Below are 27,943 nucleotides of genomic sequence, written 5' to 3'. Positions count from 1 at the left end.
GCAGGTGTATTGACTAGCTGCAGCCCCTGGAATCAACAGAGTTGTGATATTTGTAGAATTCCTTCATCAGATAAGTAATCCTTGCTGGCCTTTATTTTAATAGGTGCTGTTCTTTTTAAGGGAAAAAAACCCCACAATAATTGTATCCAATGTCTGTAGAATAAAACTTGTTTAGAGAGATTTTTCAAAATAAATATCCTGAATACTATATCACATGTTCTTTAAAGTTCCTAGAAAATCAATGTCTATACTTAAGAAATAAAAGTTACTTTAACTTTATTCTTCAACACATGGCACATATAAGGTTCAATGGAAGAGAAGGAGGCCTTTCTGAACACTAGAATTTTATAAATTAGAAAAAAATCCTAAATTCTGGACTGACTACCCACACTGAGAAATGCATGTATAGGGATGTCTAGACCTATGGGAATATGGGTGATTAGATATGAGTCATGCTGGCAAGCAAAATACATCACCAGTTTCATTTCCTATAGGCACTGCCTTTCTCTCTCTTTGTCTCTCGTTTCTCTTTCTCTCTTCCTTTCTTCTTTTCTCTTTTCTCTCTATTCCTTTCTCTTTCTTTTTCTTCCTTTCTCTCTCTCTTCTCCTTCCTTCCTTCCTTCCTTCCTTCCTTCCTTCCTTCCTTCCTTCCTTCCTTCCTTCCTTCCTCCCTCCCTCCCTCCCTCTCTCTCTCTCTCTCTCTCTTTCTTTCTCTCTTTCTTTCTTTCTTTCTTTCTTTCTTTCTTTCTTTCTTTCTTTCTTTCTTTCTTTCTTTCTTTCTTTCTTTCTTTCTTTCTTTCTTTCTTTCATTCATTGTGGGGCTTGAACTCAGGGCCTGGGCACTGTCCTTGAGCTTTTTTGCTCAAGACTAGCACTCTACTACTTGAGCCACAGTGTCACTTCCAGTTTTTTGGTGGTTTATCGGAGATAAGAGTCTCACTGATCTTTCCTGCCCCAGCTGGCTTGAAATCTTAATCCTCAGATCTCAGCCTCCTGAGTAGCTAGGATTACAGGCGTGAGCCACCGGCCCCTGGCAGATTTTGGGTTTTTTTTTTCTCATTTTTATCTTCTGTTTTTTCATGTCATTTTATGTAGAGGTTTATTATAACACTTTCTGCTCTAAATTGCTGTGATGTCTCTACTCAGTAGCTTCTTGTTTGTTTCCTTGGTTGCTTTTGTTTTGGAGACTCTCTCTCTCTTTGTAGTTCAGGCTGGCTTTGAATTCACAATCCTTCAGCCTAAGCTTCCTGAACAGTTTAGGACTGATGGAATAGAATCATAGCACATTCTCTGTGGTTGGCACTTGACACTTGCCATGGAAGAATTGATGGGTCTTTCAAGAGATTCTGTAGTGAATAGTCACCCATTTGCTTTGGCAGGTGTTTCCCAAAAGGAGGTCATGTTGATGGAGTCACACAATTCTATTGTCCTGTGGACAGTAACTTGTGGTTTCCATCTTTGGTATCCAAGCTGACTGAATGCTGGATCTTAATTCTCTGGCTTAGATGACTTGATCTTGTTATATGAACTGAAGTGTTTGATTTTTTGCTTATAGCTCCTTATGTTGTAACCATTAAACTCAGACAGCTTTTATTTTTTTTTACATTGCTTTGCAATTATGCATCTGTTTATTGGCTTATTGCTTGTGTTTGGAAGGAAAATTAAAACCAAAGGATGTCACAAGGAATGTCCAAGTGCCCTGCAACAAATCCTGCAAACCCCGAGAGGGCAGCAGAGGGAGATTCAAGTCTATACTTGAGTCTCTAAAATATCCACCTATGATTTGGACCAATTCTTTTTTGTTTTCTTTTGACTTTTTTTTATTGTGAAAATACTGTACAGAGAGTTTACAATTACATGGGCAAGATTTCCCTAACATCAACTTATCTGACCTTTTCTCCTTGACTCAGACATATACTAGTTATTGCAAATAAGGGAAACCATGGGACCTATGTTTCTTTGGGCCTGGCTTACTTCACTTAATATAATATTTTTCCAAGTCTTTCCATGTCCTACCAAATGGGGCAATGTCATTCTTTCTGATGGAGGCATAGAATTCCATTGTTGGGCCAATTCTTCAGAAGAAACTGAAGATGACATCCAAGAGGTGAAAGTTCTAGCCCTGTCTTCAGACCTCCTGTCTCTTTCCCTTTCAGCTGGAACCAGGGAAATGTGTGGGTGCCTTGCTAGCTCCATTTCCTGTGACTCCTTTAACCTAGTTCCCAAGTAGGATAGGAATTGCACCAGATGCCACCACAGAGAGTTTTTTGGACACAAGAGCTGGAGGGCTCTGGGGTAAGGAAGGGAAGCTGGGCAGGAAGAGGCTGCTGGGTGAAGCTCAGTGGATGCTTACCATTTGAAAGGAGTGTGAACACTGTATTTACATTTAAATTAAAATGGAAACTTCTAGGTTACATTTCTGAAAGGTGTGTGTGTGTGTGTGTGTGTGTGTGTGTGTGTCACATCTGCAGGTCTATTGTTTATTCACGCTGTAAATCCTTTGAAATGTGTGAAAATGCTTCCCCCTCCTTCCAAAGCTCCTGCCACCCCTGGATTACGACTTTGATGTCACCAATCCTGCTTCAAAGGGTTCTTTCTGGGCTATTAATCACACTTTAGCCTCTGAAGATATCACCAGAGGAAACATTTGGACATCTTTGTGCTACACTTACTAAAACTTTGAAATCTTGAGCATCTTGCATATATACAAATTATAACACTTCTTTTCATTGACAACTTAAAAAAAATTTCTACAGAACCAAATGACAGTATAGGTAAAAATGCAAACACCTCTCTTTACACACTTGGTTTGGTGAAGTGTGGGAGGGTAAATCAGGAAGGGAGGGGGGAGTTTGAGAAGCCAGGCTGAGCCTTCAAAGACAGAAAAGCAGCAGGATTGAGAGTGGTTTGCCTGTCAGTCATCCCACTCTCCCCACCCCTTCTTCTCCCTCTTCTTTTCTTGGGTGATTTGGTTGCTCACAAAGAGAATTAATTGGTGAAAATTTCCTAGTCTCTTGCCTTTTACTCTCTGCTTTGAGACCTATTGAATTATTCACAGCAAACCATTATCTTCACCATAATAATACAGGCTGAGAGACCCTTGTACAGAATACTTGGGGCCAGAAGTGTTACTGATTTTGGGCCTTTCAGATTTGATAATATTTGCATGTACTAAGTAGTTATCTTGAGAATGGGACCTAAGTCTAAAGACAAATTTGTTTCATGCACACCCTATTTAGTATCCATTCTGAAGGTAATCTCATATTCTCTTTCTTTTCCTTATATACATATATTCACACACATATGTGTATATACATACATACATTCTTACATAAGATAGATGATTGATAGGTACAAAGGCAGATGATAGACAGACAGACAGACAGACAGACAGACAGACAGACAGATAGATAGATAGATAGATAGATAGATAGATAGTGTGTGTGTGTTGCTGGGGATTAAATCCAGAACCTAACAAGTATTCTACTTTTGAGCTATAACCCATTCCTTATTTTGTATAATATTTCAAGTAACTTTTGTGCATGGGGCTAGGGCCTAATTCAGTGGTAGAACTTATCTCATCACGTGCAAGGATCTGTGTTCAGTCGCTAACACACAAAATAGTAATGCTACAAAAATGTTTTTGCCTGAAACAAGGTTCAGTGGGGTGGGGGTGGTATCACAGAGGCTCTCAACATTTTCAGATTTTGGAGCTTTTGGGAGTTTCAAATTAGCAATGCTCAAGCTGTGCCACTAGATCATATTCTTTTTCCTATCATATTTATCTTCTTCTCCATTTCTTTTTCTTAGGAAGGCTCCCATATTATAGAAAGCTTAACTTAATTAACATACATCCTTCTCTCTTGTTCTTCTGTTAACATGGGTGACTAGAGGTGAAGATAGATTTTTCTAGTACAAGATCCTGTGTCTTAATCTTTTCAGCTTCTCAGTCCTCACAGTGGGGTTCTCTGCTGTTCAACTTTCTCAGCAAAACTCTCTTCAACATTTTTTTCTTTCTTGTTTAATCTTTTCCAGTGACTTGCAGTACCCTATTTTTTTGTAGAAAAAATATATAACTTGAAATCTACCTCTTCTCATTACATTTTTAACTGCACAATACAGAAACCCTCACTCTATGTACATTGTTGGTGCAATAGTGCATGACTGACACTAAATACTCTCCACACAGAAGCTTCCCATCCAACCTGGACCCTGGTCACCACCATTCTATCCTTACCTTCTGAGTTTGAAACTTCATATAAGTGGAATCATGGAGCATTTGTGGGTCAGTGACTATCTTATTTTATTTAGCATAATAGCATTCAGATTCATCCATTTGTTGTGATAGATAACAAGTTTTCCTTTCCTAAAGCCAAATAATATTTCAACACATGCCTGTTAGAGATGTGTATGCCTTCTTGGAATGTCTACTCCAGCACTTTGACCATATTTTAATTGGATGCTTTTGTTACTGTTTATCTCATGCTCTTGATTATAGAGTTCCTTATGTCTTTTTATCAGATGGATGGTTAGCAAGAGCTTCTCTTACCATATAGGTTTTCTCTTTGTTCTCTTGGTGGTTTCCTTTGCCACACAAAAACTATTCATTTTGCATACTCTCTTGTCTATTTTGGTTTTGTTCAAAAAAAATTGTTGTCTGTTTTGTGCTTTTAGTATCTTGTCCCCCCAAATATTGTAAGACTAATGTTATAAAATGTTTCTTCTAGGAGTTTTATAGCCACATGTCGTACATCTGTATCTTTAACTATTTTGAATTGATTTTTGTATATAGAGTAAGATAAGGATTAAATTTCATTTTTACTAATACTATTTGTTTCTAATGCTATTTGTTTCCTATTACTATTTGTGTTCTGCAGTGGGTAGGTTCAGCATCCTAGTCAAGGATCATTTGGTCATATATAGTAGGTTTATTCTGAGCCCAGTTTTATTTCATTGGTCTTTACTTCCACCTTTATGCTAAAACCATGTTGTTTCAGTTACTGTATCTTTGTAATATTTTAAAAAAATTTATTGTTGAATAGTTGTATAAAGAGGTTGCAATTCCTGAAGTCAGGTTAGGAGTGTAATGCATCTTAATCAATGTCACACCTTCCATTTTTCTCTCCTCTTATCCCCCCCATCTGTACCCTTAAATTATGTAGTTCAGTTTTTACTTAATGTGCATTGAATATGACTGCATATGACTGTAATGTTTTTGTTGTTGTTGTTTGGGGTTGGTCGTGGGCTTAAATTCTGGGCCTGGGCGCTGTCCCTGCGCTCTTCATCTCAAGGCGAGTGCTCTACTGCTTGAGCCACAGCACCACTTCCGGTTTTCTAGTGGCTTATTGGGGATAAGAGTCTCATGGACTTTCCTGTCCAGGCTGGCTTTGAACCTCGATCCTCAGATCTCAGCCTCCTGAGTAGCTAGGATTACAGGCGTGAGCACCGGTGCCCGGCTATAATATGTTTTAAAGCCTGAAAATGTGCAGTTTTCAGGTTGGTTCTTTCTCAAGATTGTTTTGGCAATTTTCTGGTTCCAAGTGGATTTTAGGACTTTTTTTTCCTTGTTTTTGCAAAATATGCCTTTGGGATTTTTATACAGATTGTATTGAGTTGTAGATCAAGAGTTTGGATACTATTCGAATTTTTAATTTAAAAAAATTCCATCTTAAGTCTCCTGGTCCTTTCATTTGATGTCCTTTCATTTGTTGGTATCGTCTTCGGTCACTTTCAGTAATGTCTTAGTGCATAAGTTTTGTGGGTTTTTAAAAACCTTCTTGATTACAATTATTCCAGAGTCTTTCATTCTTTATGCTATCATTATGAATTGAATTTTCCCTTAATTTCTTTTTCAGATAATTCCTTATTAGTGAATAACAATGTAACTTTTTTTTTTTGGTGCCAGTCCTGATGCTTGACTCAGGGCCTGATGGTGGCACAGCTCCACTTCTGGCATTTTTGGTAGATAAGAGTCTCACTGGGACTTTTGTGCCCAGGTTGGCTTTGAATTGGGATCCTCAGATCTCAGCCTCTTAAGTTGCTAAGATTGAAGGTATGAGCCCCTGGTGCCCAGCATAATATTACTGACTTTTATACGTTAATATGCATGCTGGTGTAACGATTCAATAAGTCTAGGTCAGAAAAGACATTTATTTTCTAATTTCTGAGCCAATGCATCAAATATCTTACCAGAAAGTTTACAGCAACTAAACAACCTCAGTTCATAGGTCTGGCAAAAGAATTCAGGCAAGACACAAACATAAGTAAAGATAATAGAGAAATGCCTGAGAGAGTGCATGCCATAGACAGACATGCCATCAGACGGTGGAAATTCAGCCTATGTCTCCTCTCTTGGCAATCTTCAGCCATCTTCTTCATTTCAGAGCTTGGCTTTGGATTAAATAGTGAGAATCAGGTGGCTTTCTGATTGGTGACTCTCCTTTCTGTTAGGAGACTGTCCAGTCCTCATTTCCATACTCTCTTGTCCTTGTCAGGCAGGTTTTGAGTTGTCAGCTTATTCTGCCATCTGCAAGTTGTTAGGCAGCAACTCCCTGCTGGCTTTTTTTTTTTTTTTTTTTTTTTACTAGCTTGTATCTAATTGACACTGCAGCTTGTCTCAATTCATTTATTACTTCTGACAATGTTTTTTCCCTCCCTCCCTTTCTTCCTTCCCTCCTTCCTTCCCTTTTTTTTTTGTCTGAGATGACCAAACCTTTTGCACATGAGCTAGTGCTCTACCAACCTAGCCATGCCTCCAACCCCATGACAGTGTTTCGTTGTTGTTGTTGGTCATGGGGCTTGAACTCTGGGACTGAACGCTGTCCCTCAGCTCTTCAGCTCAAGGTGAGCGCTCTACCACTTGAGCCACAGCGCCATTTCCAGTTTTCTGGTGATTTATTGGAGATAGGAGTTTCATGGCCTTTCCTGCCTGGGCTGGCTTTGAATGGTCTTCCTCAGATCTCAGCTTCCTGAGTAGCTAGGATTACAGGTGTGAGCCACTGACACCTGGTCATGACAGTAATTTTTAAATGTAGATCTTTAGGATTGTCTATATGATCATGTCATCTGTGAGCAGATATAATCTTATTTAAATTACTTATTCCTTTCTGATCTGAATGATCAGAACTTCCAATATGTTTAATAGAAGTGGTGGGTATGTACATCCTTTGCCTTCTTTCTGGTCTTAGAGGAAGAGCTGAGTGTGGTGTTAGGTATGTCATGTATAGCTCTTATCGTGTTGAGGTAATTTCTTTCCATTCCTGATTTGTTGAGTGAATTAGTTACTTTTTGATATTTTTTTAATGCTCATAGAAGGTGTTAACACTTGTCTTTGATTTTAAAAGAATTATTATAATTTATGTAATTGAATTTCAAAATTTTTCAAATTCAGAGTAAATCATTTTTTTAAAAAATTCTTGAAATACAGGGACATAAAGGGGAAAAATCACTCATGTTCTAATTACTTTAACTTACCCTTCAATTTAAGTTCTTTGTCTTTTTTGCTCAGGTAATTTGGCTCAGACAAGAGCCAAGGTAACAGCAGCTTCAAGATCTTTGCCTCCACATTTCAGTGCTGGGAAAGCCAAGGTGAGTCACAGGTTTGCACCAATGATGATGGAGAGATGGGGGAGCAAGGGAGCAGCTCTTGTCTTCCAGATAATGGTCAGCATTAGGCCCTTTATCAGCCTGAGTGATCTGGTAAAGGATCTGAAGGCATGTAGGAAATTAGGAGTTCAGGAATTTGAACAAAGTCAAGGAAACCTTATAATCCTTACAATCCCCCAAATACTACATAAGAAGAAGAAACTTAGAACAACTTAGAAACATAGTCCATTTAAGAAGAAATAAAGCACTTTTCCTTGAGGCTATCATCAACCTGCAGAGGAGGATTCCTAGACTAAATGGAGTCAGCAGGAAGAAAAGAAATGATTTCCTACTTCTCAGTTCTGGCCTCTTAAAATGAGTTGTACAGTTGTCTGCGCAGAAGCCATGGTGGAAGGATTCATAAATATCCACCTGTAAAAAAGATTTTTAGATGTCCTTCTCTTTTTGCTAATCTTTAGCCAGCATCTTGAAGATCGCTTGACTGATGTTTATTTTATATACAGCAATCCCCCTCTTTTCTGTGGTTTAGTTTTCAATAAGTTCAGTTACCTACATTGACTATGGTCCAAAAATATCAAATGAAAAATTTATACATAAATAATTCATTAATTTTACATAATGTGCCATACACAATGACACAATAAAATCTCCTGCCATCCCTCTTGGTCCTGCCCAGGATGTGAATCATTGCTTGGACCAGTGTATCCACCTTAAGAACCCCATGCACCCACCCATGAGTCCTGGAGTAATACCAATGTCAGTTATCAGATCACCTGCCATGAGTTTACAGTGCTTAGGTCCAAGTAATCCTTATTTTACTTAAGAATGGCCCCCAACGTAAGAGTAGTGATGCTAGAAATTTGGATATGCAAAAGACAGAAGCTAAAGTGCTTCCTTTAAATGAAAAGGTAAGATTAGCATCTTGATTACAGTAGATTGTTGTAATTGTCTTATTTTTCATTATGTTTGTTAATTTGTTACCGTGTCCAATTTATGAGTTAACCTTTATTATAAGTTTGTATGCATAAGAAAATGCAGAGAGTATACAGGGTTTAATGCATGGTATTTATAGATCAGATATCTCTCTAGATAGATCTAGGGAGATAGTCCCCAAATATGATAAGGAAAGTCTATGTGCTACCATGAAAAACACTTATCTGGGGTACTGGAGTAATAAAAAGGTCACATCTCTAGCTTTTCTTATATTTTGTTTGCATAGAATATTTAACAAAGAAAAAGCAGTTTAGCTTCCTAAAATGCCTTTGAGAATTACCCAACATTGACAGAGAAGTAAATATTTATGTATACTTTTCTTGAGAATAGATTTGCTTGCAGGTGGTAGGAATTCAAAAGATTTGAACTAATAGTAGTTTTTCTACCCACATAGCTGGTATGATCTGTTTGAATACTGTTCTTGCTACTTAGTGACAAGACATTAGGACTATTTACCAATGGATTTCTTTGAGTTCCTATAAGAGAGTTCCATGGAACTTTTTAGCAGTTCTGAGAACCTCTTGATCTTACATATGCATTTTGTTTTCATTCAATTCATTGATTCTTATTGTTTGTGAGAGTTTGTTCAGTTAGAATCTTAGGTCTATAGAATTATTGCAATCAGTAAAACATGGCTCCCAGTGGCAAAACAATATTAGGTTCCTGCAAAACTCAACCCAGAGTCAACCAGTCCATATGTCAGATATATGTTCTGATTTAAAGACACTTAATTCACAATGCCTTTGAATTTTCTTTCTTTCATTTTTTTAAATGCTTGTCCTAGGGCTTGAACTTGGGAACTAGGCACTGTCCCTGAGCGTTTTTGCTTATGGCTAATGGTCTACCACTTGAGACACAGCTCTACTTCCAGCCCTCGTCCTTCCTTCCTTCCTTCCTTCCTTCCTTCCTTCCTTCCTTCCTTCCTTCCTTTTTTTCTTTTTTTTGTTAATTGGAGATAACAGTTTAATACTTTCCTGCCTGGGATGGCTTATATTTTTTATTTTATTTTATTTTAATTATCAAAATACCATACAGAGGGGTTACAATTACATGGGCAAGATAGTGAGTATATTTCTTATCAAGCATTGTTGCCTCCTCCTTTGTTTCCCCATACCATCCCTTCCCCTTTCTACCCCTCCACCCCCACACCCCCTTACCACCACCTCCCCCCACCCCGCCAAAGTTGTAAAGTTCATTTTTTGACATAATGTCTTGTACATCTCATTATTGTAATGGGTCCAACTGTATCCCTATTTAAACAATTTGGTTTTTTCCCTTCCCCTCCACAATTATATCAACATCAAATACAGTGAAAGCAGGGCTTATTCCATGGGGGGGGGTACATACAAAGCAACAAATAAATCATCTTATAAATATATTGGAAACAATCGCATGAAAGAAAAAACATTTGAATCCTTATCTTAGGGTTCATTTCACCTAACGTAGAAAACTAAAGCTAGATCCTTATATATCACCCTGCACCAGAATCAACTCCAAATGGATTAAAGACCTCAGAGTCAAAGCAGACACTCTGAAAACATTACAGGATGGAATAGGAGAAACCCTAGGTCTCCTTGCATAGGCCAAAATTTTCTTAATAGAGACCCAGAAACACAACAAGTGAAAGAAAGGTTGGACAAATGGGATTGCATGAAATTGCAGAGCTTCTGCATGGCCAAGGACATAGCTAGCAAGATCAATAGAAAGCCCACGGATTGGGAGAAGATCTTCACTAGCCATACAATGGACAAGGGTCTCATATCTAAAATATACCTGGGATGGATTCTAACTGGAATCCTCAGACTTCAGCCTCCTGAATAGCTAGGATTACATGTGTGAGCCACTGGCACCCAGTTTTTTGAAAGATATATATTAAATATTAATGATTTATGTTGGATTCTTCCTCTCAAACATCCTGCACAAAATAGTGAAAATAGGGAAATGCTGTACCTGTCAAATATTTGTTGGCTTTAAAGAGGCTTCAGGGACTAAATATATACTCAGCATTAAGATTTCTTGGTCACATATACATCTCTAAGAGGAGAGTTAGAGAGCCAGCAGACATAGCTATGAAGTGATTCAGCATAGGAGGTGACCATGGACCAAGAGTCCTTTCCTCCAAGGGAGCTTGCCACTGAAATGTCATGTGCATATATCTAAAGCTAAGAAAGACAAACTAGCAAGATAACAAATGAGACGTAAATCCAATTGAAATGAAATTAATTTCATAGAACAATGTGAAACAGTAAAATATTAACTAATATTGAAATAAAACAACTATTAACTTTTAAAATAACTATTAAAGGAACAATGTGGAATAAAATATGGAAAAGCTAATTCTAATTATGGTTTTGGGGGAGGGGTGCTGCTCAAGCACCAACTCCAAAATTTTTTATTTTTCTTATTTTTTGCTGGTCCTGGTCTTGAACCCAGGACCTAGGCACTGTCCTTGAGATGTTTTTCTCAAGGCTAGAATTCTGCTACTTGAGCCACAGCTCCACTTCTGGCATTTTGGGGATAGTTAATTGGAGATAAGAGTCTCATGACTTTTCTGCCAAGGCTGGCTTCAAACTGCAATCCTCAGATCTCAGCCTCCAGAATAGCTAGGATTATAGGCATAAACCACCAGCACCAAATATTTTTCTTATAAGTAGTTATGTTCCATGTTTTTTATAAAGTAACACTTCAATTGCAGCATTTGTCTCCTTGAACTCATGGCCAACTATAAACAACTCAATCCTGAGTAAAGCTATGGGAATTCTTGTTTTCTCTGTGAGGGACATGACAACTTTCCTGTGTTTACAACATTGCACTGCCCTGCAGCATCTTATTTGGGGGTCACTTAAAAATAACCAACAAAATGTATATAAATGCAAAAAAATGAGGTTTTTCTTTGTTGTTGTTGTTTTTAGTGTACTATGTGATTTTTTTTTTCTATTTTGTGTCTTTCCCCGCTATGCTTTATCCCCTGTTGTCACTGCATTTGATTTTGGTTATTGTATATATGTTTACCTGAAAAATGAAGGAAGGGGTAACAAATTGGACAAGTAATGTTCTCCCTACCTTACTTGTAACTGTAACCCCTCTGTACATCACCTGGAAAATAAACATAAAAAACGAAAAACAAACAAACAAAACCCAAAAAGCAACAAGAAAAAATGAAGCACTTCCCTAGACCCGGAAAATAGGCACTTGTTTATAGTAGGACAGCTGAAAAAAAAGGCTAAGCGTCACCCTGTTTGATTTCAGCTGGAAACTTATACATCAGGGTGTTCAAAATGTTCATTAAAAAAAAATGTCTGAGACCAGGACTGAAACTTGCTATCTGATGCTTGCTTGTGCTCAGGGGCTGGCTAGCTACCATTTGCACCTCCCCTTTCACCCAAAAAAATGGTCATTTCTTGGCACACGTCTGTGAATGATCCCTGGGACTCTTGACTTTGGGGTTACAAATAAATTCTAACATGTAGGTAAATTCACAAATAATGGAAAATGTAATGAGTTCTCTGGGGGTATGGCTTCAACCAGATACCATAACACAAGAAGATTCAAGATTAGGTAGTCTTCATTGTCAGGGTAGGGCCTACCCCACTATTCCACACACACTGCTTTCCTAGGGCTGAGTTTTAAAATATTATTTTATTGTAAAGAGGCTGTAGAGAGGGGTTACAGTCATATGAGTAAGGTAATGAGTACAGTTCTTGTCAAACATTGTTACCCCCTCCTTTTTCTCTATTATCCCTTCCCTCGCCCTAGGGCTGAGTTTTGATGGCCAGACCCTGCCAGGACCTTACCTTCCACACTTGCCACCCAGCAGTGTTAGTGTACTTCCTGCACCAGCTCCTACTGTTCAGGCTCTGTCCACTGGGAAATGTCTTCTATTTTGTGGCATACATACTATGAAACTAAACTAATCATGTGTATGCATAAGATGAAAATGACCACAAGATTTATTTTCACTTAGGAGATAAGTCAAATGCTCTAATTGGGGCATCCAAAAATACAAATAAGACTGGCAAAGAAAGCCAACAATACTTTCATCAATCTCTGCCTTGTCCAAGATGGAGTTTGCCCCAGGATGAAGTGGAGCTCAGTACAGGAAAAGAAGAAACATCATTTTGCCACCTATCATAAGATTCACAGCTCAATTCCTCCAACAACAGGAAGGATGAACAAGAAAATAAATAGCATACACATTATAAAAAACTAAAGGTGATATCCAGGAATATACACTTTTGTTTAGTGCAAGTGTTACCCAAACAGGAGCTACAGAGAAAGAGCCACAAAGAAATAAGGAAATCTGTGTATTTTTGTGGGCTTTTATATAGAAGTATAATTAGATCTGATCTGATGATGAGCTGGGTCCTTTTTGGTGCCCTCTTATGACATTCCTTCCTTCCGGTATGAGAAAAGGAGATCAGAAAGGACCCTCCTATGTATTGTCTCTTCAGAGGATGGAAGGAGAGAAAGGGTGCTCCCTCTTCTGCTGTTTTCTCAAAGGTTAAGTGCCTTGTTTGGGGTGGCATGTCCTGAATCCCAAAGGCTCCAGTGCACAGAGCAGCATTGCATGGACTGGTTGGTCAGATGCTTTCCCACTTAGTGCCCCAGAGGCTTCTGGGAATGGGTGTTCCTGACAAGCCCTTTTCTTCCTGAAGGATGGATGTGTCTGTCACTTGAAAGCAGTAAAAATTCCTGACAAAAGGTCCCGGCAGGATGATAATAAGAAAAAGCACTTTTGAGGTTTTAGTATGCAGATAGCAAGCACTCGCCCACCAAGACCAGGAGAAGATTCCTGGTTTTGCATTTACTGCTGAGATCTGGGTGGTTTATGAGATGCTTTGGATTCTCTTTATCCTACAGTAAATTCAGTTGACAGATGAGGCAAAGCCTTTTTAATAATACTGTGCTTTCAGACTTTGATTTTATAAGTTATACCAAACCACATAGGGTGGCAGTGTGTAGTGGTAAGACTTAGGAATCAGATCTGGGCACAACTGTATTCTGGTAGCAAGACTCCAGGAAACTAAAGTCTCGGAGCTTCAACTTTTTCCTATGTACAATGGGAATCATATTTCTCTGACAATATCATTTTTGAGAATTTAATGACATGATGAGGGCAAAGTATTTGGTATAGTACAGTGATTTTGTTACCAGAAATTTAGTACAGCTAATCAACCCTGATTCTTGGGTCTAATATAAAAATAATTCAGGCAAGAATGCATGCCATACATGTGATAGAAAAGTTTATTAGGAAAGAAACATGGTAGAGAAAGAGATTACACAGCATGATACCACACATAGAAGGTACCTTAGTTCAGCTTCAGCCAGTTTCTGGTTCAGACCTGAGCATGTGGAAGTATTAGGCAGAGGGGCAAAGGTGTGAATAGTTTAAGAGATCTGGCTTTTGCTGGTCATTATCTCACCTGTGGTTTTCTCGGGTTTTGAAGATGTTGAGGGGAACAAATGCGTTCCCATGAGATGATTTCTCCAGCTCTAGAGTGCATCCTGAGCATTATTGATCAGTAAGTCTCCTCATTTGGGAGTGATCTGCCCTGCAAGGCTCTGAAGTTCTTTAGGTTTCGTTTTAGTCCTTGTCATAAGATCCTTAAGACCAGTCCAGACTTGCCTGGAACTGAAGGGGATTGCAACTGACTGTGGAGAGAACGGCTTAAAATGATGGTAAACACAAAATGGAAGCACAGATGCAGTTTATTCTCCTGCTTTTAGCTAATTCTTGGCAGCAAAAATAGTTTAAGCACCTGTTACAAATACACTTTCAGTAGAATATCTCCAGAGTAAGATTAGCAGCATTCGCCTAGGGATTGAGCACTTATAGAGATTGCCTGTGAGAAATTCCTATTGCTAGGTCCTGTCTACGGGGCTGGGATCATCAGTGGCTGAGAAGTTTAATTACAGTATTTTCTGTCAGAGACCTTATGACCTCATCTTTGGGTTGGGTTTTTGTTGTTGTTATTGTTGTTTGTTTTGTTTTTTGTTTTTGCTGGTCCTGGGGCTTGAACTCAGGGCCTGGGGCTGTCCCTGAGCACTGTAGGCTGTGCCCTACCACTTGAGTACAGCATCACTTCCAGCTTTTTCTGGGTAGTTTATTGGCAAAAGGTTGAATTTATTTTTTTTTAACCATCTCAAAGGAGAAGATAGATGGAGAATCTCCTGGATTCAGCTTCTGAATCTAGTATCTCTGATATTTGTTAAAAAATATAATTTTCCTGACTCATCTATCTATCTTACCTCTGTCCTGTAATTTCCCCACTTGATAAATAAACCTGTGTTTAGCTGGGCACCGGTGGCACATGCCTGTAACCCTAGCTAATCAGGAGGCTGAGATCTGAGGATCTAGGTTCAAAGCCAGCCCGGGCAGGAAAGACAGTGAGACTCCTATCTCCAATAAACCACTAGAAATCCGGAAGTGGCACTGTAGCTCAAGTGGTAGAGTGCTTGCCTTGAGCTGAAGAGCTGAGGGACACCGCCCAAGCCCAGAGTTCAAGCCCCATGACCGACAAAATAAAATAAAAATAAACCTGTGTTTGTATTTTAGTTTTTGGTTTTTATGCTGGTACTCAGGACCTTGTTTCACTCAAGGCTAGCCCTCTGCCACAGGACCACACATTCGCTTCTGGCTTTTTGTTGGTTAATTAGAGATAAGACTCTCTTGGATTTGTCTGCCCAGTCTGGCTTCAAACCTGAATCCTCAGATCTCAGTGTCCTGAGTAGTTAGAATTACAGGCTTAAGCTACTAGCACCTGGCAAGTCTTTTCTTTATCCAACCCAGTGGAAGGTTTTCTGCCATTTCACACAGGCTCCTAAGTACCAGCCTCTCTCCGCTTTTAGCACCCATTTTACAACTTCATTGAATCCTGCTGCAGATGTCCTGACCCCTAGGAGAAGGTGAGGGTCTAGCTAGAGGGACTCACGCGCTGGCAGCAGTTGGCAGCCGCAGTAGCAGCAGCAGCGTCTTCCAGTTCATACGACCCTGTTTCACACCCTGGCCACTTGCTCAGAAAAGACAAGAGCTGTCACTCCTGTGCAGGAAGCTGGCACTGCAAAACCACTCACCCTCCCTCCGCTCACCCCAGCAGAGTTTGTGGAGCTGCAAATAGGAAACACAGGCTGTTTTCCATCAATCTATTCCTTCAATTGTTTCCATCCAGAAATCCCTCCCTGCTAGGTAGCTAGAGAGATGGTGGCACCAGGTGTGACCACCCTGCACTGGTCCCGAGTGCTGCCTGCCGAGAGCACACGGCTGGTGGGCAGCAGCAGTGTGCTGAGCCTCAGGCGGGGGTGGCCTGGGAGATGCTTGGTGCCTCGGCCCTAGTCCCTGTGCTACAGTCTGAGCCTGGGGTATCTGACAAATATTCTTCTAGATTAGGAGAACTTGGAGCATGAAAGGAATTGGGATATTCTCTAACTACTGGCCATGTCTGTGCTTGCTTCCAGGTGGACACCCTCGAGGTGATCCGGCATCCAGAAGAAACCACCAACATGAAGAGGCAAACTGTGGCGTCCTACTTCCGAGTGAGCTGGGCTTCATCTCTGTCTTCTTGCTTCCAAAAGGACTCGCTGCATCCTCCCATGCCAGGGCCAGATAGCATAGAGTCGCTGGAGCCAGGGCAAAAAGCCAGCATCAGTAAAGCAAGGGGAGGGCAGGTAGAAGAGGACTGCAAGGAGAGAACCCCAGCATGCAGCTCCTGCCACTGAGCTGCTGTGAGTCTCTGGGCTGCATCTTCACTTTAAAGTAGCCAGTCAGCCACTTCTCCAGCAAATGATAGTTCATTAAAATTTATCAAGCTCAGATACCTAGAAAAGCACCAGCTTGGGGCTGAGAGGGTGGCTTAGCGGTAGAGCGCTTGCCTTGCATGCATGAAGCCCTGGGTTTGATTCCTCAGCACCACATAAGCAGAAAAAGTTGGAAGTGATGCTGTGGTAGTAGAGCACTAGCCTTGGGCTGAAGAGCTGACGGACAGTGCCTAGGCCTAGAATTCAAGCCCTACTACCGACAAAAAAAGAAAAGAAAAGAAAAGGGAGAGAGAGAGAGAGAGAGAAAGAGAGAGAGAGAGAGAGAGAGAGAGAGAGAGAGAGAGAGAGAGAGAGAGAGAGAGAGAGAGAGAAGAACAGAAAAGCACCAGCTTTATTTTCCTTGATTGAATTGCCCCATTGCAAACTCCACTTGCCTCCACCCCGTTATTCCCTTGGTTGTTTGTTTTTTATTTTTGGCTGCTTGTAAGACTGAGTCAGGCTCTGTAGCCCAAGCTGTTACATAGCCTTCTCAGTGCTGGAATTACAGGTGTGCCACCATGCTTAGCATCTTTCCTAATTCTGCCATCCCCGGTTCTGTGTTCCATCTAGTAAAATTCCTTCTTTGCATAAAAGCATTTTTTCCTAGGAGCACTCTGTTAAATGTCCATAAGTAGAGAAGGCAAAGATAAAACATCTATTTGTTTACCAAATTGCACAGATTGGTTGACCTTTATTACAGAGCTGGAAATCCTTCAGCAGTCATGCTCCTCTGAGAGCTAAGTTCAGGTAGCTTCATCTTTTGTAGCATCTTGTAGCTAGGTTTATGTAGCTTCATCAGGTAGTAGCATCATGTGGAGATACTGTTATGCTGAAGCAGGAACTGATCTCTGTGACAGGAGAATAACCTAGTGAGATGGATTGGCCCGGAATGTGACTGTGCAGGGCTGGGTGGTCAGTGAGAGGAAACTGGGTCATAGCTGGAGGAGCCAGGCAGGCTGAGGGGCAGGATCTGGGAACAGCATTGTAGATAGAAGGTATTATGGGAACCTAACCCGTACAAAAAGGCCCAAAAGCCACAAAGTCAGTCGGGCACCTGTGGCTCACACCTATAATCCTAGCTACTCAGGAGGCTAAGATCTGAGGATGGTGGTTCAAAACCAGCCTGGGAAGGAAAGTCAGTGAGACTCTTATCTCCAATTAATCACTAAAAAGCCAGAAGCGAAGCTGTGGCTCAAGTAGTAGAGTGTCAGTCTTGAGTGAAAAGACTAAGTTCCAGCCTCAGGGTCAGCACATGGGCATGTGCACATACACACACACACACACACACACACACACACACACACACACACACACACACACACACACACACACACACACACACACAGCCACATAGTCCAGCACAGCCAATTGTGTTTCAGAAACAAAGTAGAATTGTGCCTATGCAGTCCCAGACCTTTTAGTCCAGCATTCCATCTATAAAGCAATTTTTAGACTTTTTAGTAGTTCTTAGGCAAAAGAAACAGCCAACTTCTTTCCCCAAAGCTGGATATTGTAAATTACAGTGTGCAGAACATTGTTTTGAATAACAGAATGGTGGTATTCCAGGGAAAACTAAAGCATGTTCTTAGCATGTGGCATTACTCGATACTAGGAGTCGTTTAAGAATGTGTTTGAATCTTTAGGCAGCTGTAAGGAGAACTTACTTTGCCATCTCCTGTTGCTGACTGCCTGTTGTGCCTCAAAGGCTTATGGGGTGATTTATAAGTCTCAAGCTGCTCTGAAGACCTCTGCAGGCCCTTCGTAGTGGTGACTTCATCTTCTGTTGTGTTTTTCTCCCTGGTAGTATTCTCTGATGGATCTGCTCTCCAAAATGGTGGTTGGACAGCCCCATTTCGTGCGTTGCATTAAACCCAATGATGAACGCAAGGCCTTGCAGTTCTCTGAAGAGAGGGTCCTGGCCCAGCTCCGCTCCACAGGGATCCTGGAGACTGTCAGCATCCGCAGGCAGGGCTATTCCCACCGCATCCTCTTCGAAGAGTTTGTGAAAAGGTCAGACCAGCATCCTTGAATACACGTGCATTTTGCAAATATTGCTATACCCCGATCAATTCTGTGCCCTGGAGTGGGTCCACCTGCCTGTCTCCCTTCAAACATGTGACGGGCAGATTACTGGCTGCCACTTATTGTTTAAATCTTGTTAAAGTGTGTGTGTGTGTGTGTGTGTGTGTGTGTGTGTGTGTGTGTGTGTGTGTGTGTGTGTGTGTGTGTGTGTGTGTACTGGCACTAGGGCTTGAACTCAGGGCCTTGGACTGGGGACTGGCTTTAACCTTGGTCCTCAGCTCTCAGCCTCCTGAGTAGCTTGGATTATAGGCATGAGCACCTGGCACCTGGAAAATGTTCTACTTTTAAATTGTAGTCCAACTAAACTGCAGTGTCCCAGAGGACAGGTTGTGTTCCTTTTTGATCATGTTAAAATGTGTTAGTGGCTCACAACTGTAATCTTAGTCACAAAGGAGAATGAGGTCTGAGGATTGTGGTTTGAAGCCACCCAGGCAGTACAAATCCATGAATCTCTTCTCACCCAATTAACCAGTAAAAATGCAGAATTGAAGTTGTGGTTCATGTAACAGAGTGCCAACTTTAAGCAAAAAAAAAGCTAAGGGACAGTGTTAAGGCCCTGAGTTCAAGATCCAGTATTTACATACACAAATGTCAGTAGACATGTTTATTATATAAATTCTTAGGTCTTGAATTCTCTAGATACATTGTATTGTGATTGAAGTATCCCTTCAGAAGTGGGGCATGATTCTGGAGGATTTGAATGCAAATCTTCTTCTCTAGGGTCTGTACTGTTACAGGATAACTGATCATGTAGCACAGAAATATCATAGAGTATAGGACATTTTAGGGGATTATCAGCAAATATGTAATCTTGTTTGATCTAGAGGACAACACCACAAGTTAGGCTCTATGATTATCACATTTTACACATGAGGAAATTGAGACACAAAGAGAAATTCTATGGCTTTCCCAGGTTCCCACAGTATAAAATGGTAGAGCCAGGATTTGAACCCAGGTACCCTGGCTTTGGCCTTCTCAATCAATGTGCCATGCCCAGTGTTTACTGAGGTACACAAATTGCACAGAGCTTTCCAACCTGAGAAACTTGCTTTTGCTAAGAATGGAATACTGCTGTCCTCTGGACAACTGCTGTGGGATGTCTTGCATATACAGGTGATCACATGTGAGACTTACAGAGTTTTCTGGCAAGAAATAGTGAAAAACAATAACCACTTCTGAGGAAGAAGCACCAACATGAGGATGACTGGAAAGAAATATTCAGATTGCTTCAAATCTATTCACCAGCCACCCTGACTATCTCTTCACTCCTAGATTGAAGCAAATTCTGCATTTCTCCAATCTTTCCTTAGAGAAGAGTGGATCCTAAACATGGTAGCTTGCTTTAAGTTTTCCAAACTCTGATAAATTCCATTGAAAAGAAAAGATGGGAAAAGTCCCTTGAAATGAGAAATTTCACATTAAAAATAAGAATGAAATAACATTTAAGAAAGAAGTACCCTTTAAGCCTCTTCCACAAACCCCCCCTCAAATATGGAGGTGGAACAAGGGAAAAAAGATGATTTTAGTTCATAAATGTAACAAGTATTTTTAGTCACAAAGTATTGAATACCTAAAAATATTTAAGAAAACAGGTCAAATGCTAAACAGATCAGCACCTCTTTGTTCATAATCAGAAAACCATTAGGCAAGTGGGAGCAAGAGTTTCAAAAGTGTCAGTAAATCTGAGGATATCAAAGATTTCTGAGCCAGCAAGTTAATTGGTATTTTGATCCTTTTGAGCAACGGAACAACAAAATGGATGAGCTAGCAGTTTTCCCCTTGATGTTATTCAGTGAGTTGGTGCTTCTTATCTTCCTGCTCAAGACTGCTGCTTTATCAACTCTTTGAAGGAAATATGCAGACAAAACAATCAAAGGCAGGAACTGAGCCACAGAGCCACTCAAGGTTTATCAAGGGGAGGTAAACAAAAGGTACAGACTTGCTTAGGGTGGTGCTTTGCCTGGTTCTGGCATTCATGATGGAGACCTGAAGTTTCCTTCCAAAATGGGGAATATCTTCCTCAATCCCTCACCACTCAAGTCTGCAGACTTGGCCAAACCTAAAATGCTGCTTTGCTCTAATGTCCTTCAATTTTGTGGTAAAATGACTCTGAAGTGCCCTTTCTGATCCTCTGGGTGTGTTTTAGAAACTGGGTTTTAAGACCAAAACCCAGGAGTCCCATGCCAGGTCCAGCCTCTCACCACCCCCACCCCCACCCCCCCATATGCCAAACAAGAGACATGGTGAAGGGCAGAGGTAGGAGATTTACTACATGGCAGCCATGGGAAGACAGCCCTTCAGTAGTACATCTTCAGCGTCTTCTAGGAGTACAGACATTGGCTTCAGGTTAAATAGGGAGAGATGGGGGTGGGGAGTGCACAGGTATGGCCTGGTTGATCATTAAGTCAGTGTTTGACACTGGAGGCCTGGAGAGTATTCTGTAGTTTTTGAATGTTTTCTTCAAAATAATAAGAAAGCATTGCTTGGTGGGCAAGTTGCCTTTTGTCACAGATGCTTATTGCTAAGTAAGTAATGCCCCCCCTAGAGCCCAAGGTGACTGTAGCAGGGCGTGGCTCCAATCAGACATCACAGATACAAAGTGGCGGTGGGGTTTTGAGCTTTTAGGTTCATTTAAAAGTCTTGCAAAAGCAACTTTTTGTTGTTGCATTTGTCCCTTTAGGAAGAGTGTTTTCAAAACACCATCTCATCAGTGGGTCTAGGTGAACTAGAAGTCTTAAGTTCTCAAGTAGGCATAAAGAGGCCACTAGGAAGTGCAGGATGGATAGCCAAACATCTTCGAAGCTAGATGTTGAGAGACAAAACAGCAAAGCACTGTGAACATTCACTGTTCTCATGTCCCACAAGGTTGGAAGCAGGGCCCCTCAGAAGTCTACTGTGGGCAGATACATATGCTATATGTATGCAGCGTGGCCTAGCAAATATCTAAAAGACACAGCCAAGGCTAAGGCTTCGTTTATATACAGAATTGCAGAATTCTGTAAGGGGACTGTGTTCTTTTAGACATCTTACTTGTCAAATAATCCCAAATTTCTGTCAAAGATTTTTATTGGTCTGTATAACATGAAGGAGCACACCCACAGAGCCACAGCCTGAAGATTGCCAGAGATTGCATGCATGCAGACTCCTGGGCTGTTCTTAGGCCTCCTCCCCCCACAAGTCTCCAGAGAGGCTCAGTTTCTCCCAGTCCAACTCACAGTGTGGGAGACTTGCACCCACCAGGACCCAGCTCATGACATTTGTGAGTCAATGTCTGTTGAACTGGTGAAGTTCCTCCTTCTCCTCCTTCATTGCCACTTCCCTTTCTCAGGATGGCATCGTACTAGCCTCATCCCATTCTCCCTTCTTTTCCTCTATTTCCTCTCCTCCAGAAACTAGGGGGTCATTTGTGACTTCTCCTCATACCCTTAAACGAAAGTTCTGCCACTTTACCTTTTGAAGTTTCTTCACAGTTTCTTCACAAGGTTCTCTTGGGCATCTCTCACCTCTTCTCACAAGCTGTTAGCTCAGGCTCTGGTCTATGATTCTTGTTTTTAGTTTAATTGCAACACAGCCCACATAAAAAGTTACCCTTACAAAGTAGTTTTTAGTATATTCATGAAGTTGTGCTCTATCACCTAATTTTCTTCGGCGTTGTCAAAGATGGCTGCTGGCAGCTCCTACTGGAAGCATTCTTAGGCATAGCAACATCTGCCAACAAGAGGCCTTCTGAGAGTTCTCACACAAGTGACTCTGGAATTGTTCAGCATGGATCACACGCCTCACCTTGGATCAATCAGTTACTGCTAGGCACAGAGCCTTGGGCCAAATGCCAGGGAAGGAGTCAGCACTACTTGAACCATGGCCTAAAGGGCCCATTAAAGGAAGGAGCCATGGGAGTATGGCTCAAGTGACAGACAACCTGCCTGGCAAGTGTGAGGCTCTGAGTTTAAGACCTAAGACTGCCAAAGGCAAAAGATAATAGCAAACAAAACTACATTTTGCTGGGCACATACCTGTTATCCTAGCTCCTCAGGAGGCTCAAATCTAGGATTGAGGTTCAAAGCCCGCCTGGGAAGAAAAGTCCACAAGACTCTTATTTTCAAATAACCACCAAAAAAAGCAGAAGCAGAGCTGTGGCTCAAGTGGTAGAGTGCTAGCTTTGAGCCCAGGGCCTAGGATTGAGCCACAAAATGAAAAAGAAAGAAGAAGGAAAAAGGGAGAGAGAAGAAATGAAAGAAGGAGGAAGGAAGGAGAAGGAGGGGAGAGGAGGAGGAGGAGGAGAACAAAAACAACAACAATGACAATAATAACAGCAGGAGGAGGAGGAGGAGGAGGAGGAAAAGAAAAAGAAAAAAAGAGAGAGGAGATGGCAAGGCTGAAATAATAGCAGGGGTAGCTAAAATAATTTTACCCTATATTTTGACCATTCTATGCCTTGGAATGGACTTTAACCTGCAACAATGATATGCTTTGCCCAGGAATTTACCTACCAATCAGAGCCCTTCCACTTAAAGTTTTCTGAGAACAAAATTTTGTTAACAACTGGATGCCGACTTAAGCCTAAGAACTATACACAGCTTATTATATTTAAATGTTAGCATAGTTTGGTTGGTTTTATTTGGTTTTCATACAACTTTACTGTGCAGAAACCTATTGAAGACAGTTCCTTAAGTCCCCTTCTCTAAGGGATTAGAGAAAAACCAGCCTATGCTGGCTCAGTTTGAACTCCTCTACGTGTAGTTGACAGGTTTCTCTGATTGTCTTGACAGGGTCCACGGTGTCTGTGTTCCACATGGAAGCATGTTGGATGTTACCTTCCATTGTGAGGGTGTTTTCCAGCTCAAAGAGGCTGCTTTTCCTGTTCAGATTATAAAATTGTAGCCATTATTTATGGATTTCAACCAAAGCTACTGCTTTTTTTTTTCTCACTGGTCTGGGTTTTCCCTCTTCCCTTTGAAATCTGCATTCAGTTGCTGGCCAGCTGCCTCTGTGTTCTGAATCCACCTGCCACTTTCTGTCTCTTTAGGGCAATGGCCAGAAGTCTCCATTTCTTTAAACAATATCATGTCCTAACTGCAGTCCAAGTTGAGTCATATTTCCCCTCTGTACAGAATTGCGACTTCGGAGCATTCCCATGACATTGTCCCTGAGTACAGCAGCATCCATGGCCAGCTACTCTGATGAATACATAGATTCCCCCATGTTGATTCAATAAACAGATTGCAAATTTGCCTTTAGGAAAATTCACACTGAGCCAGTATTCTGTCTGCATCAGCTACTAGGATCCTGGGGTCTGATGGGAGAACCAGAGTCCCAACATTCAATATATACAAGCATTCACTTATCACTTCTGTTTATTGCTCAGTACTTCTAAGCTTTGCATGATTTTAGGTTAACAATCTTCCAGAAAATCTTCCTCTAGATAGGGAAGAAAATCTGGGTATATGGCTACTTCTTTACTAACTTTTAGGAAATTTTTATCCCACACATTTTAATGTCTGACTGTAAACGTCTGAGTCTTTGAAGAGAGAATGGAGAAGAGCTTCTTTGCCCATCAACCAGGTTGCTTCTCATCTTTCCCTACGGTGACTTAGGATTCAGTTTTCTCAGGTCTGTTAAATCTGTTACTATTTCTCCATCTGCTTTCTTGTTACCAAAATCTTATTACTCATATCCTCTCTCCCTTTCTTATCTCTTCCCTTTGTCTTCACAGAGGATTTATACCTTCTAAAAAATCCCTGTGCTGTCATTTTATTGAGGCTTCAGAACAGAGAAAAATACATGCATGTATTCAGACTACCATCTTTTGAGTATATTACCCATTTTAAATAAAACCTAAATTAATTAATATTTTTAAAGTAGGGGCAAAGAGTAAGCTATTCAGTGTGTATCATCTTGTTTTGTAAGGTACATCCAAATTTGTTTAACATTTATTGTGACTTCCTTAATTTGGATGTCATGGTTTTGTATATTAGAATCCTGGGAATTTCCAACTGATCCATGTCACACTCTTTTCTGTAGGTTTTTATCAACTGTGATCCTGACACCACAGGAGATCTTTCTAATGTGAACAGCATCTTAAATTTTCTCCTTTTCACATCTTCCATTTCAGTGCTTTGCTGCTTCCAATTACTCTTTTCCTATGTTTTCTGTTTGTGATTACAATGAAATTTAAAAAGGACTGTAAATGTGTAGAATTCCTGGCAACATCAGAGAAGATGCACACGTGCATTGAAGAAAGAGAGGCTAATTGTGTGGATTCATGCTATGACACTGGGTTTTTATACTCATTGGAGGAGGGAAGAATGGTCCATTTAGCAGCCCAGAAATGGTATATTTGTCCCATCATTCCTGCTGTTCATCAAAGTAGTTTTTACTTGAAGTTTCCTTCAGACTTAAGTATGCAATTATGTATTGGCTTATAGGAATATTTGATTTGACCTTTTTGTCTATTAGACTTAGCTCCAAATTGCTTTTGGTTATTTTGGTTATTTCCAAAACTTAACACACATATACTGAAGCATGCATGTACATGTGCTCATGCACACAGTAAAAGTTTACCAGCTTTCAAGGTAACTTTTAAATGGAAGTTTCTATATTGATTTTTGAAATGAGTCTCCAAAATGTTTGTGGCAATAAGAGTGTTCTTACAGATGTGACCTCTCAAGGAGTTGGAAAGAGAATGATGTTTTTAAAGGAACAGTGTTTAATAGACCATATTAATTCTGGAGTGATTTTTGTGTGTGTGAAATTGCCTGATTGCATGGCCACCTTCCAAATAGTAGCAAGATCTTTAGCAGCTAAGGGGAAGCTTTGTACTGCCAAGGATTAAGAACACAAGTATTGCTTCTTAACATTTCTGAAGAATCAAGCTTCCTCCATGAGAAATGTCCCTTAAAAAACGACGTATGCACTTCTTTCTTTGTGTTCATAGCTACATTTCGGAGAGTCCTGACATAAAGTAGGTGCTCAAATCTCTGGAGAGAATGATTCTATCTCCTCACTTGTACTTTGCTGCTTTTGTCTATTTATGTTCTTAAGGGACATGCAGTTTCACTAAAGACACTCTAGAAGTTGACCAGTTGGCTTTCTTTGATTCTAGAACAAGCCTTTGAGATCCAGATATTCTTGCCAATGGCGAGTCCATATTGATTCTAGACATCATCTCTATGGATGAACTGTGAGGCAGGTGTGTGCAGAGCTATGTAACTTTACCAGATCAAGTTACCAATCCACAGGCCTTCTCAGTTTGTATCCATTGGCATACTTTCCTGTTGTCAAGAGAAAAGGTTATAGTGAGGACCAGCCAGTATGGTGAGTGCTGCAGTGAGGTGCTGAGAATGTCGTAATAGAGAAAACACATTTTTGTTTCCACACCATTGGATTAATAGGAAACCCATACAGGACCTCCTAAATGCTCATTCTCTCCTTATGACTACTTCCTGCCAGACTTGCCAGAACATGAATCTTCGTCTCTCAATGGAGGTTTTGTTTGGCTTTCGATGTGCCTTCCTAACCTTTGGTCTTTGCCCACCTCATGTGAGTCTTTCAACCACTGTGAGAGTTATGCATATGGAAATAGAAAGACCATGGTGCTCTCATAAATACAAATCTATAGCTGTTCCCCATTGGCTAGAGAAACCAAGAAGTTTTCCATAATGGGCCCCATCTGAGTCTCCTTGTTTTTCCACCATTTTCCTTCATACATAGGCTCCTGTCAGTCATGTGTGATGGCTGGCCTCTGTGCCTCCTAATTTCTGGTAGGAAGCTTTCTTCCTTTGATCTTGCCCTGCCCCTCAGTCTTTGGCTTAGACACCATCCCTATGAAACCTGGATGTCAGCAACCTGGTACCTCCTCTATCCTCTGTTCCCATGACTATTCATCCATCTCCCTGCATTAGAATAGAGTATATACTCTCATCTTTAAGCCTAGCAGGCCTGACTACCCTGCTAACTGTAAGCTTTTGAGGAAACTGAGTGGACCTTACTCACTTTTGTATCCCTAGCACCTCACATGGTGTGTTGTAGTATGTGAGGAACTCTGTGAGTCAGGAATACATTTGACTGTGAATAGCAAAGAAGCATTTTTAGCAGTTTAAACCAGATTTTCTCATTGGAATGATTGCCATTCTATTGACTATTAACTAGATAATTCTAGGTTTGTGGAGTGTTTTCTTGGGCCTACTAAGATGCTTAGTGGCTTCTTGTCTGGATTCTACTTGTTAAATATCAATGCCTTCCCTCTTCCCACTACTAGCCTTTGTGAGAACTGAAAATGTCTGCAGATAGCTGAGCATGTAGCTCAGTGGTAGAGTGGTTGCCTAGAATGTGTGATGGTCTGGGCTTTATCACTAGCTCCAGGAAAACATATGTCTCCAGACATTGTCAAATATTGTAGGGCACAGGGCAGAAGTCAGAACTGGAGAAACACTTAAATTGAGAACTATTGGCAAATGCTTGTTTGTTTGTTCTCATATGAAAAAATTTAGAGTGTCAGTGTACTAGTGGTTTACACCTGTAACTCTAGCTACTCAGTAGGCTGAGATTGGAAAATAAACATTTGAAGCCAGCTAGAGCAGAAAAGCTTTACATCTAATTAAATAGTGTAAGACCAGAAGTGGAGGTGTGACTCAATTAGTCAAGTGCCAGCCTTGAGTGAAAAAGCTAAGCAAGAATGCGAAGTCCTGAGTTCAAGACCTAGTACAGACACACAAACACAAAGTTCGGAGCTCACCTATTTCTAGCATAGTTCAGCCACTCAATGCTGTCATCAGCAACCTGAACACCGCTGTGGTCAGGAGCTGGCAGCCCTCCAATCATCATATTTGAATTTAAAACAAAAAGAAAGGGTCAGGCTGAATTTCTAAAGATAGCTGGCCTCTGTACCAATCTGTACTGCTGTTATTAGAAAAGAAAGCACATTCCCAGAAGCCATTTTAAAAAGATTCACTTCATTGGTTCTATACCATGCCTAGCTGCAGGAAGAGGCTTAAAAAGTAAAAAGAACAGGCTGTTGTCAAAGAAACTCTGCTGCTCAATAACCAAGGTGAAGTGAGCATAGAAATGGTAGGCAGCCAATCGTGCTTCCAAAAAACAATCTAGTGTTTATTAATGAAGAGGATAAATGAATGAAATGGGCTGAATGAGCAAATGCTTTCAATTCCTCAGACCCCTCATTTCCTCTTCCTTGCTACCTGGTGCCTTCCTCAGCTTTGCCTTACATCTAAGAAATGCACATGCATATGTTCCTAAGTGAGTGCAGGTGAAGTCCTGGGAGCCCTCTCATTCCATCACCATCACAAAGGCATGTTGTAGCCATAAACCTCTTGTACATTCTTTTAATTCCTGAAAAAAAAAACCAACCAGTCCTAATTTGCCAGTGAGAAAAGTTCACCTTGATATCCCTGACAGAACTCCAGTGGTGCCTGGGACAGCATTAAAAATCAGCCTCAAAGAAGAGGCCAGACAC

At 40.7% G+C, this 27,943-nt stretch overlaps 1 protein-coding gene across 13 annotated transcripts in view; it reads left to right on the top strand.

The window, feature by feature from the left end:
- Myo3b (myosin IIIB) overlaps nucleotides 1-27,943 on the top strand; it is a 397,916-nt gene that overhangs the window by 197,645 nt on the left and 172,328 nt on the right. For 12 of the 13 annotated variants that reach the window (XR_011371567.1, XR_011371573.1, XM_070021235.1 and 9 more), the window contains 4 exons: nucleotides 4,190-4,285; nucleotides 7,508-7,587; nucleotides 16,054-16,131; nucleotides 18,197-18,402. Coding sequence is in view for 11 of the 13 variants with exons in the window: in XM_070021235.1 (XP_069877336.1) it covers nucleotides 4,190-4,285; nucleotides 7,508-7,587; nucleotides 16,054-16,131; nucleotides 18,197-18,402 (460 nt within the window). In the remaining 2 variants the exon portion in view is untranslated. The remainder of the gene's footprint in view (nucleotides 1-4,189; nucleotides 4,286-7,507; nucleotides 7,588-16,053; nucleotides 16,132-18,196; nucleotides 18,403-27,943) is intronic. The other variant, XM_070021226.1, reaches the window with a different exon arrangement.

This window comes from Dipodomys merriami, unplaced genomic scaffold, assembly GCF_024711535.1.
Source record: "Dipodomys merriami isolate MVZ:Mamm:240054 unplaced genomic scaffold, mDipMer1.0.p SCAF_1, whole genome shotgun sequence".
NCBI lineage: Eukaryota > Metazoa > Chordata > Mammalia > Rodentia > Heteromyidae > Dipodomys > Dipodomys merriami.
This window is presented reverse-complemented; position numbering and strand designations above follow the sequence as displayed.